At 34.1% G+C, this 12,790-nt stretch overlaps 1 protein-coding gene across 5 annotated transcripts in view; it reads right to left on the bottom strand.

Moving 5' to 3' along the window:
- NIPBL (NIPBL cohesin loading factor) overlaps positions 1-12,790 on the bottom strand; it is a 207,565-nt gene that overhangs the window by 60,477 nt on the left and 134,298 nt on the right. For all 5 annotated transcript variants that reach the window (XM_012459994.3, XM_064375929.1, XM_012459995.3 and 2 more), the window contains 7 exons: positions 11,084-11,187; positions 10,503-10,589; positions 6,698-6,929; positions 5,820-5,971; positions 5,218-5,298; positions 4,599-4,699; positions 3,101-3,239 (listed from right to left, as the gene is read on the bottom strand). In XM_012459994.3, coding sequence (XP_012315417.2) covers positions 3,101-3,239; positions 4,599-4,699; positions 5,218-5,298; positions 5,820-5,971; positions 6,698-6,929; positions 10,503-10,589; positions 11,084-11,187 — 896 coding nt within the window. The remainder of the gene's footprint in view (positions 1-3,100; positions 3,240-4,598; positions 4,700-5,217; positions 5,299-5,819; positions 5,972-6,697; positions 6,930-10,502; positions 10,590-11,083; positions 11,188-12,790) is intronic.

Genomic DNA, 12,790 nt, shown 5'->3' with positions numbered 1-12,790 from the left:
ACCCTAGAAGAAAACCTAGGCAAAACCATTCAGGACATAGGCGTAGGCAAGGACTTTATGACCAAAACACCAAAAGCATTGGCAACAAAAGCCAAAATAGACAAATGGGACCTGATCAAACTCCACAGCTTCTGCACGGCGAAAGAAACAGTCAATAGAGTGAATCGGCAACCAACAGAATGGGAAAAATTTTTTGCAGCCTACCCGTCTGACAAAGGGCTGATATCCAGAATTTACAACGAGCTAAAAAAGATTTACAAGAAAAAAACAAACAAGCCCATTCAAAAATGGGCGAAGGATATGAACAGGTACTTTACCAAAGAAGACGTACATGAGGCCAACAAACATATGAAAAAATGCTCATCATCACTGGTCATTAGGGAAATGCAAATCAAAACTACATTGAGATACCATCTCATGCCAGTTAGAATGGCGATCATTAAAAAAGCTGGAGACAACAGATGTTGGAGAGGATGTGGAGAAATAGGAACACTTTTACACTGTTGGTGGGAGTGTAAATTAGTTCAACCATTGTGGAAAACAGTGTGGTGATTCCTCAAGGACCTAGAAATAGAAATTCCATTTGACCCAGCAATCCCATTACTGGGTATATATCCAAAGGATTATAAATCGTTCTACTATAAGGACACATGCACACGAATGTTCATTGCAGCACAGTTTACAATAGCAAAGACCTGGAACCAACCCAAATGCCCATCGATGATAGACTGGACAGGAAAAATGTGGCACATATACACCATGGAATATTATGCAGCCATCAAAAATGATGAGTTCGCGTCCTTTGTAGGGACGTGGATGAACCTGGAAACCATCATTCTCAGCAAACTGACACAAGAACACAAAATCAAACACCACATGTTCTCATTCATAGGTGGGTGTTGAACAATGAGAAGACATGGACACAAGGAGGGGAGCACTATACACTGGGGTCTGTTGGGTGGGGGGGGGGACAGAGGGGGGGTGGGGAGTTGGGGAGGGATAGCATGGGGAGAAATGCCAGATATAGGTGAAGGGGAGGAAGGCAGCAAATCACACTGCCACGTATGCACCTATGCAACAACCTTGCATGTTTTTCACATGTACCCCAAAACCTAAAATGCAATAAAAAAAAAAAAAAAAAAAAAAAAAAGAAAACTCAATGCCTTCATCAGAAATTTAAAGATTAGGATATAAATAGTCAATTCATAGTTGTAAAAATCCAAAAGACAAATATCTATAGGAAAAGGGGCTCAAGCTCACTAATAACCAGGAATATGCAAAATAAAACGGATATTTCACAAAGACCATAATTTTAAGAAAAACGCAGGATTATAAACTGAAACACCACTTTGGTAAGCTAACTGACAACTTCCAGTAAAGTTAATGCATGTACACTATCTTGATTCTACTTCTAAGTATACACAGAGAAAGTTTTGCTTTAAGTTGTGATTCTATGATATGGTGTTTTTAACTCAAGTAAAAAACAATCTAGTATGAGTTGTATGTATTAAAAATGATGCTGAGTGGAAAAATTAGCTGTAAATATGTCACTGTCATTTATAGAAATTTTAAAAATGAAATAATTGTATATCAAATTTACATAAAAATTTAAAAGGAAATAAACATATTCATCATACTTGCCTCCAATGAGTAGGAAAGGAAGACTGGAGACCAACAATGGGATTGGGATGGGAGGAATAAAGAGTACCTGAACTTTTTGGATAATATTTGACTTTCTTTCTTTCATTCATTCATTTTGAGACAGGGTCTCATTCTGTCACCCAGGCTGGAGTGCAGTGACACAATCTTGGCTCACTGAGTCTCGATCTTTCGAGGCTTGATTGATACTCCTGTTTCAGCCTCCCAAGTAGCTGGGATGACAGGGGCACACCACCACGTCCAGCTCATTTGTGTATTTTTTTGTAGAGACAGGGTTTCTTCATGTTGTCCAAGCTGGTCTTGAACTCCTGGCCTCAAGCAATCTGCCCACCTTGACCTCCCAAAGTGCTGGGATTATAGGCATGAGCCAAAGTGCCTGGCCAGTGATTATTAATTATTATATATTTATTATTATATACAAAAATACACACAGAATGCTTGGCTCTAACAGTAGATAAAATTATTTGTTTCTGTTAAACTTTTGTTGAGGTAAAAGTATACACTCGGAAAAATTCTAAACATCTCCAAAAGCTATAAAACCAAAAGCAAATCTTAGGCATGAGTTACCTATAAGGGAGGGAATAAACTCATTTTCCACGTGAATTTAATGTTAATTATAATTCTATGTTATGCATTTATATATGGGTTCATTATATCCCTAATCTGAAGATGTGAAAGGCCAAATGCTCTAATGCACATTTCCTTTGAATATCATGTTGATACTCAAAAGATTCAAATTTTGGAGCATTTCCGATTTTAGATTTTTGGATCAGGGATGCTCAACATGCATATATATTACATATTATATTATATTAGTCACTTTCACATTTAATATCTCACTGATCCTTACAACCTGGTACGGTAATTTTGTAAGTATTATCACCCCCATTTTACAGCTGAAGTATAAACTCAGAAAGATTAAAATGATTTATATGTTATATGACTGGTAGATATAATAGAACCAGAACTCAACTCTTCCAACACCTTGTCTAGTGCTCTAAAAGGACCTTAAAGCCCAGCCACAAACCTCTAATTAAGAACCATCAATTCTGGCCAGACGCAGTGGCTCGCGCCTGTAATCCTAGCACTTTGGTAAGCTGAGGTGGGCGGATCACAAGGTTACAAGTTCAAAACCAGCTTGACCAACATGGAGAAACCCCGTGTCTACTAAAAAACCAAAAATTATCCAGGTGTGGTGGCGTGCACCTGTAATCCCAGCTAGTCAGGTGGCTCAGGCAGGAGAATCGCTTGAACCTGGGAGGGGGAGGCTGCAGTGAGCAGAGATTGCACCACTGCACTCCAGCCTGGGCAACAGAGCAAGACTCTGTCTCAAAAAAAAAAGAAGAAGAAAAAAAGAACTTCAGTTTTATAAGAATGGCAGAGAATACAGGTGTTTCCTTCAATAGATGTATAGTTGTAAAACCTTTAATAGATTCCTTACTTTTTTATTTGAATCTTCTTCTGCATTAGAGTCCTTCTCTGATGATGGTAAGTGTACCACACACTGAATAAGTTGTAAAACCAGTGCTGTAACCATCTGAATATACATAGGTTCTCCATCCATATCACTACTGTTTAACCTTTAATGAAGAAAAAAAAATTTGTACGGAGTATCAAGATAGTCTCATTTAAACGTCATCTAGTGTCTAAAAGTTTCACAATACTGTGTTTGCCAATATTTCTAGGCATGATTTTAGCGCTTATAATTGTGTTCTTAAGTGCAATTATTTCTCATAAGTTAGCAAATACATCAAGTAAATGCCGAAGCATGCTCAGATAATTAAAATAGTCAAAGGAAAAATATAATATTTAACACAAATTTCTATCTTTTACATATATTGCAGATAAAAATTCATAATAAAACACTAAACATTTCTCAAAATGATTTAAAAAATGATAAAAGTCTTCAAAGTTTCTAAATACCCATATATTTTGCTATTCATCTGCTGAATCTGTTATTCATTTGGTATTAAAATCTGCTACACAGCTCTTGATCATCTGTGTTAGCACTGGTAGCACAGATTATTAAAACTCAATTTCCACATCTTTTGTTCTACAGACATTGCAAAAATGTAAGGATTCTTTTATATGTTGATAGTTTTTCTTCAGGTTTGACAATAAATGTTTATCAGTATATACTTAGTCCAAAAAGTGATTAAGATAAAATAATTACTTAAGAAAGAAGACTTCAAAGCAATCTAAAAATAACCCTATATGCCACGTCAACACTTTTAATCACTTGGGAATATTAAGATAATTCTGGTAATTATCTATGATGGCAAAGACAATAATGGTGACCATAGCAGTGGATAACATTCCTTAGTAACAGTGTGCTTAGTGATTAAAGAGCATTTAATCCCCTCGTTTATTCTCCATATTGCTATTACAGTAATCTTTCTGCTCTTTTTTTTGAGACAAATCTTACAAAATAAAAATCTTTTAAAATCCTCTTTGAAATGATCTGATTCTTTTGAGCCATATTTCCAATAGAATCAACAGGATCTTCTCACTGACTAGTGGTTCGTAATAAGGAATGATTTTGCTCTCCAGTGCCTAGAGATAATTTTGGTTGTCACAACTGGAAGGAGGAAGGGTTTCTATTGGCATCAAATGGGTAGAGGTCAGGGATGCTGCTAAGCATCCTATATTGCACTAGACAGCTATGTACAAAGTGTTATATGGCCTAAAATGTTAACAGTGCTAAGACTGAAAAACCCTGCCACATATCTTTACCTTTGAGGATCAGTGAGCTTCTCTAAGCCCCCCAAATATGGCATGTTATTTCACACATTTAAGCTATTCTTCATTCTGTTCTGATGTAACTGTCTGGTTTTATTTAATTATTACAATACAAATCAGACAGAAATGAAAAATAAATGTATGATGGTTCAATATAATGGAGTTCTTCATTATACCTGACCTTTGTTATAATTAATTACCTGAAGTTCCTTAAACTCCTCTTGCTGGTTGGTAATCTTGCAAGTGAAGTAAAAATTTCTTCCAAAATTAATTGCCTATGTTTTTCATATCTTGAGAACACCTGTTTAGTAATTATAAAATTCCAAGTTAAACTTATAATTAATGAAAAGAAACAAAAAAAAATCATGCAATTAAAAAATTTACCTGCCATTTAGAATGAAAATGTTTTCAGTATCTTAAATGGTGATGACTTAAGTTGGTCAATTTTCCTATCATTAATTATAACATTCTTTTAGAAGTCAAAGAGTACACTAGTTTCATTTAAAGGACTATGAAATCCTGGCTATAGATTGTCACATAAGATTTAAATGATTTTAAGCCATTCTAACTTGACTATAAATATCAAGGAATTATTTACAGAAATATTTGCAAATACTTAGAACAGTTTTACATGTGACAAAAACAGAAAAATAAATCCTCAATTTATAAAGTCTAATTAGACTTAGTAAAACAGTCCTTTGATTGAAATGAATGTACTGAAAACCAGGTATCTTCATTAATTTTTGGAAGTTTGGATTAAATGACATCAATATTATTTTATTTGCGGGGTAACTAAAAATACAAATTGATTATACTTACTGCAGTGACTAACTTGATGGCACACAATTGTAGTTCACTGACATTTTCCACAAAAAATGGTGTTATTCCCATAGATGAAACCTGTTTAAAAAAGAAAAGAGTAAGTAGTACACATCTTTAGTTGATTTCAGTAACATTCTATCTTGCTAAATTCCAATACATTCAAAAGCTTACTAGAAAACACTAAGGGCATTTTTTTCCTTCCCCCACCTAATCAGCATCTATTCTTTTCTCTGTTCCCCTTCAACCTTAAAGCACATTAGCACATACAACAGGTACCTTGTTTCATAGCTATCAGTCCTCTAATCTCCACTTTTTGAGTTTATACATGTCACAGGAATGTAAAGAAGTAACAGTCATTTAATATCTGCATGAACCTCCTTTCAAAGAATTTAGACTTCAGAATTTACACTACATTCGTCTACTGATAAAATCCTTTTTAAAACTCCTGAAGTTTTATTTCTTCAATTTAGATGTAACATACTCCTAATAGGAAAAATTATTAATAATACAGTGCTGGTCTTATTATTAAGTGAGCACGGTTTTACTGGACTCAATCATTTAGTTTAGAAATATAAAAAATGCTTACCAAAAAAACTTACCTGAAGAATTGTTGTGTCTGTAAGAAGTTGTATCTCTAGCAATTCTGATAAGCTGCTAACAATGTCACAAACTTTGTTATAAAGCATTACTATTACTCTCTGCTTATGGGTAGAACATTTAGCCCGTTTTGCTTTTGAACTTAATAAGCCTCCTAAAATGAAACAAATTCAAGACAAGGAAAATATCAACTTTTAATAATTTTTAACAAAAGTACCGAAACTGTTTTTTGAATTAAGAGAACACAATTTTTTAGCTACATAAAAACAGAACCTGGAAGATAAAGCTTTTTATTTATTAAAACAGAAAATTACTCTCTAGAGATATTCTATTGGAAACATTCTTGTAACAGATGATCTTCAGTAGCTATTAAATCCTTGCATCTAAAATATTATTTTATCTTGATTTCAATTTTTCTCCATTGGCATGGGATTGTAAGATTATACTTCCCTTTAAATTAATTTGCAATTGTACAATAGATCAGCAAGTTTATTATTCAGGAACCTAAGTATGACTTTACTCCCTTCAAATGTATACATCTCATTGTTCACTTATAAAGGTTAAAGAGTATTTATCTTGAATCAATTCATTTTGTAGACAACTACTATTTTGGGTAAAATTAGGGGGAAGTGATAAATGAAATCAGAAGCTAGTATTATCTGAGATTTTCCCTGACAAGTAGAAATAACTTCTATTATATATAAATAGTTGCTAAAGAATTTATACTTGAACAAGTATTATATTCTAGACAAATCCATAATCAAAATCAGTTTTTATTACAACTTACATGATTTAAAAAGTTTGGCGTCATTTTAAGTTCTATTTTGACTCATCTAACATGGCAAAAATTTACAATAATTTCGATATTATACGAACTAACCTCCATGAGGATCTAATCTGTAAACAGGATCATACTGAGGATAAAGTGTATTCTGCAAATGAAATTTAGTGTACTGTATAACTCTTTCAATTACATCCTCAATGTACACAGCTTTTGGCATGTTAGGGGATGTCATAATGTTGATAGTTGTAAGACAAGCATCTGCTGATTTTGTAACTCTCTCCATAATAAGGTCTCTCCATAATCTTTCTTCTTCTTCAGTGTCATTATTCTGTAAAATAGTACATTGTTAATGAAGTGGAAAAAACACATTTATAGGTTTAAAATACACATTAAAATTATGATTTATTTGATTTTCACTAGTGGAAAACAGTGTTATGATGTATGTACATTCTTTAAGGAATATCCAGAATGAGGTACAAATACTGATACTACTTTGAGAACAATTTGTGTTTCAATATTTTCAAACGTGATATACTCTACCTCATTTCACCACTAGATGACACCCTACTGACAAAGTTATAATTATCTTTATCCTCTATGGGCTTTATACAAATCTAAGATTTAGTTCATGACTTTAACTGTATATGAATTAATTTTGTGTTTTGGGCATAAACATTATGATAGTTTAAAAACTTTATAAATTTTGCTTGCGGCTGTGAGAACAAAGCAAAAATTAATGACAAATGGTAAAGCCTTATTTAGTACTAAAATGTTATTGACAATCATTCCTAACACCTGCTTTTCAACAACACTATGTTTCTGAAACTGAGATTAAAAAGCAGTAATATGCAGACTAATGAAGACATTATTTTTTTTAAATACATAATTTAAGAACTGACAGAAGACCTTATTTTAATTTACACATCAGCAACTTCACATTGCAATTGGGAGTTTAATCTCAGTGTTAAGTGAAAATCCTTCTATCACATCTTTAGTTATGAAATATAAACTATATTATAGGACTACTTCCAAATATATCCTATTCAAAGCTTATACACTGGGAAAATGAACAAAAACACAATATATTATATGTAAAGCAGGCAAGACTTTCTGCTCAGTAATGCCTAAAAACTCTAGAAGGGAAAGATAAAGTAGCTTGTCTTTGATGTGAACATTGCTGTTTGGAAGAGTCAGTTAAGGAGGTTCATGATTCATGCCAAACATTAAGGCTATCTACAACACATTAAATGCTGTTATAGTTTTTAGGGATGAAAGTAATTTCCTTAAGACTGAGTCAGCCAGCTATCCAGGACTCTAGATTCTTGATGATGATTATGACAATTTCCTGGTGAAGTATTTAAGTAACTTGTAGACTAGTAACGGAGTAGATTGTTGCTTTAGGTTTCTCAAAGCCCTTGTTTCTGTGATGCAAAAAGTAGTTTAAAGAGAGGGTGTCTAAAAATATAAATATATTTAATAATCCAGAAAACTACCACCTGAGAATATTTTTCTATGTATTTTACTCCAGGGGTGTCCAATCTTTTGGCTTCCCTGGGCCACATTGGAAGAATAATTATCTTAGGCCACATATAAAATACACTAACAATTATAACAGCTGATGAGCTTTAAAAAAATTACAAAAAAAAAAAATCTCATAATGTTTCAAGAAAGTTTACAAATTTGTGCTGGGATGCATTCAAATCTGTCCAGGGCCACATGGGCTAGCAGGCCACAGGTTGGACAAGGTTGTTTTATTCCAGGTAGATCACCTAGCAATCCTGTGGCTTTTGCAAACACCAAGAGCATCTCCCTCAGAAGATTAAAAAAAAAAATCTAGTGCTTGTATTAAATATAAATACTACATACGTATACATGAGAAATATATGTATCAAAAGTGTTCAAAATGGTTACTGTTAATTTAGAATATAGCTTTTTTAGTGCTTTTTGTGTTTTGGAAATTTTCTACAATAAATATATTACTTTTATAATCAGTCTTTTAAAAATAAAGAAAATTTAGCCAGGTGTAGTGCCTCAATCCTGTGGTTCCAGAGCTTTGGGAGGCCAAGACAGGAGGATTGCTTGACATCAGCAGTTTGAGACCAGTATGAGCAACACAGTGAGAACTTATCTCCACAAAGTATTTTAAATAATTAGCCATGCATTGTGGTGCATGCCTATAGTCCTAGAAACTTGAGGGGCTGAGGTGGGAGGATCACTTGAGCCCAATAGCTTGAGACTGCAATGAGCTCTGACTGCAGTGCTGCACACCAGCTCAGGGACAAAGTAAGACCCTGGTGAAAGAAAGAAAGAAAGAAAAGAAAGAGAGAAAGAGAGAGAGAGAGAAAGAGAAAGAAAGAAAGGGAGGAAGGAAGGAAGGAAGGAAGGAAAAGGAAAGAAAAAAGAAAAGAAAGAGAAAGAGAAAGAAGGAAGTGGGGAAGGGGGAGGAGAAGGTGGGGAAGGAAGGGAAGGAAGGGAGAAAGGAAAAAGAGAGAAGGAAGGAAGGAAGAAAGGAAAGGGGAGGGAGGGAAACTCTATCAACTCAAAATTTATTAAATGCCTATAAGCATTAATGTTTGTATTCATTAATGTCAGAGATATCAAGATCAATTTGAATGAACATATAATTTATAGTCTGCTACAATGCTACAAGGCAAATCCCAGGAAATTTGCTTTACTCAATTAATAAACTATTGCAACCATGTTGCTACTGCTTTTGATATAAACACATTAAAATATAGTAACAGCTGCAGTTAACATTTACTGAGAAGTTACAGTGCGCCAGACACTGTTATAAGTACTTGACATGAATTAATTAATTTTTATTTTTATTTATTTATTATTTTTTTTGATACAGAGTTTCACTTTTGTTACACAGGCTGGAGTGCAATGGTGCAATCTCGGCTCACCGCAACCTCTGCCTCCTGGGTTCAAGCAATTCTCCTGCCTCAGCCTCCTGAGTAGCTGGGACTACAGGCGTGCGCCACCATGTCCAGCTAATTTTTGTATTTTTAGTAGAGATGGGGTTTCACCATGCTGACCAGGATGGTCTCTATCTCTTGAGCTTGTGACCCACCTGCTTTGGCTTCCCAAAGTGCTGGGATTATAGGTGTGAGCCACTGCACCCGGCCGAATTAATTTATTTAACCCTTTTAACAACCCTTTGAGGTAGGTATAAAAATGGTATATAAGGAGTAATGTATATTAATTAAGGATTGATTAGTATACATTCGGAAATCATGATAAGGTTTCACTATGTTATTTCTCCAGGGAAGGTCAACAAAAAGAATTACTACCTACTATCATCTCATAAATCAAAAACAAAATTTAAACATTCACACACTACATAAGGAAGAGCATAAACTAAAGAACAGCCCTTTAAATTGAAAAAAAAATACATGTCTTTATTTTTCTTGCTTTATGGTAAAGCTGTGAATTGACAACGTGTAACAATAATTCTGAATTACTAAAAGTGAAGTTCTATCAGCAGTGCTAATGAATGTAACTTGTAATTCATGGTAACATACTCAAATTAACAAAATGTGAAATTTCCCCTACACATGAAAGTCATTTGTGAAAAAATTCACATTAGTCCCTCCCTTATGCACATTCCAAGACCCCCAGTGCATGTCTAAAACCACAGATGGTATCAAACTCGATATACACTTTATTCCTATATATACATACGTAAGATAAAATTTAATTTATAAATTAGGCATGGGAAGAGATTGACAATAATAAAACATAGAACAATAAACTGTAATAAAAATTATTCACCTATTTTCAGATTATAGTTGACTGTAGGTAACCGAGACCATGGAAAATGAAACAACAGAGAAGGGGAGACTACTATAGATCTTAATAACATTAAGGGTTAAATTAACAGTATGGATCTTAAACTTACGTGATTTAACAAAGTGGAAAGCTTTGACCCATCTTGAATATTCTTCTCCAAGATATTTAGGACTTTCACAGTTTTGTCAGTTGAAAGCTAAAATAGCAACATAAATTATTTTATTGTTGGCAAAAGTAGTTTATATTATAAACTACTGAAGAAACAGTCTACAATTATTCCCTTTGAGCTATGGAGGAAATAACATTGTCACCCTTTTAAAGAGTAAGAAAACTTTCCCACTTAAAACTTCTACTCATGACCCTAAATGACTAAAGCAAATGTCACAGAAAAATTTTATGTATTTCTGCATTTAAATAATCTAAATATTTGAGAAAATGAAAAAAAAAACACTCTGAAAAAATTAAAGTCCATGCCTCTTTCAATGCAGTAATATGATTCTCTTTAGAATAATTTGCAGAATATTTCTTTCATTCAAGGTTTTATAAAAAAAAACTCATTTAGAGTCTCAGAAGTCAACAATGAGTTTTTTTTTTTACTATTTACTTTATATAAATTTTATAACTTACCCTGAAAGCCTTAAATTAATTTCAAATGTTATCTATTGAAGTAAATTTACTTTGGTGAGATACCTTATCCATTATACCCATCGCTTTAATTTTAGCGGATTCACTGCCAAGTTCATTAAGCTGATGTTTTCCTAAGAGCAGTTCCTGAGGAATTTCATCATCATCACCTGCAAAATCAAGCCAAACAAAGACAAAGTTTAGGTAAACAAAATAGCTCACAATGGCAAGCTTAACTTTCTAATAAAATTTTAGACACACGAACTAAACAAATAACCTAAGAGACGTCTATAAACTTTAAGTACACCCTGAATGAAAGAGGACAGAAATTAAAGTCAGATTTATGACTAAAATGGGAAGATGAGATAGATATCTTATCCTTACTACTTTAGATATACTCTTGCCTCTTCTCAACTACACTTTCTGCCTCGGGAGGCTGACCTAAGGGACTACATCAAGAGTCTCCCATGCCCTCTGGCTTTTGTTTCAGCCAGTAGGGTGCCCTGTTAGAAGATCAAAGAGGAGTGTAAGGTCAAGGTATTTGTATCTCTTACTCTTTGCTTACAAGGTTTCCTCAGGCTGGCTCTGTCCCTGACCAAAAGGTGTTGTTTCTTTCAAGGCAACCTACTCTACAACTTTTTTTCTTGCAGAATGAGTTCTGGTGACTTTTCTGTAACCTCACTCTTTTGGTCTTAGGCTGTTGGGTTCTGGTACCATTTTGCCTTCATCTTTTTAACTGGTCTCTTTGTAAATAACTCCTCAAATAATCCTAATTTGAGAGTGCCCTCTGTCCTTTTGGGACCCTAAATGATACAGAACACAATTTTTCAGCATAGAATTGTAAACTTTTTAAAAAGAGATAAAACTGACATTCGAAATTAGCAAACACAATGGTACTCAGGCAAGTAATTCTCACAAAACAAATACTAATTTTATCAGCTGAAGATGGCATAGGATTTTTAAGAGTAGCTCTATACATTGCAAGCAGTGTTTTTATAAACATAATACTTCATAGATGTAATTTTTATGTCATTGTAAAAGTAATACATGAATATAACATTAATCCTACTGTATTCTAATTGGTTTACTATTTTGTTTTCCATATTAGAGTCTGTATTCCCTAAAGCCAGGTGTTTGGGTCTTATTTATTTTTGCATCTCCAGCACTTAACATACTACTGGCACACTGTAAGTATTCAATAAAAATTGGTCATTAGAATCAATGAATAGAAGAATAGATGCTTCTTTCTACATATTTGCTCCTATCAGTACCTTCATTATCCAGGGCCTATTCAAGCCTCCTCACCTGCATAAAGAGTTTTTTTTTTCTTTATTGCCCAGGCTGTTGCCCAGCCTGGAGTGCAGTGGCGTGATCTTAGCTCACTGCAACCTCTGCCTCCCAGGTTCAAGTGATTCTCTGCCTCAGCCTCCTGAGTAGCTGGGATTACAGGTGCCTGCCACCACGCCCAGCTAATTTTTGTATTTTTAGTAGAGATGGGGTTTCACCATCTTGGCCAGGCTGGTCTTGAACTCCTGACCTTGTGATCCACTCGCCTCGGACTCTCAAAGTACTGGTATTAAAGGCATGAGCCACTGCACCTGGCTAAGACTTCTTTAATAACTCTAAATTATTCAGAATTCTTTAGATATTATCAATACTTGATTAATTTATACTTGGGTTTTGTACTAAAGTTTTTCATTTCTTGATAACAGACTAATTTGACTTCTCAACTAGATTTCAAGTTCCTTGATAGCACACATCATGCCTCTGTAT

The sequence above is a fragment of the Aotus nancymaae genome, unplaced genomic scaffold (assembly GCF_030222135.1).
Source record: "Aotus nancymaae isolate 86718 unplaced genomic scaffold, 86718_ANA_hifiasm-v0.15.2.pri h1tg000014l, whole genome shotgun sequence".
In the NCBI taxonomy this organism is placed as follows: domain Eukaryota; kingdom Metazoa; phylum Chordata; class Mammalia; order Primates; family Aotidae; genus Aotus; species Aotus nancymaae.
The sequence above is the reverse complement of the archived record's forward strand: the minus strand, read 5'-3'. Positions and strand labels throughout refer to the sequence as shown.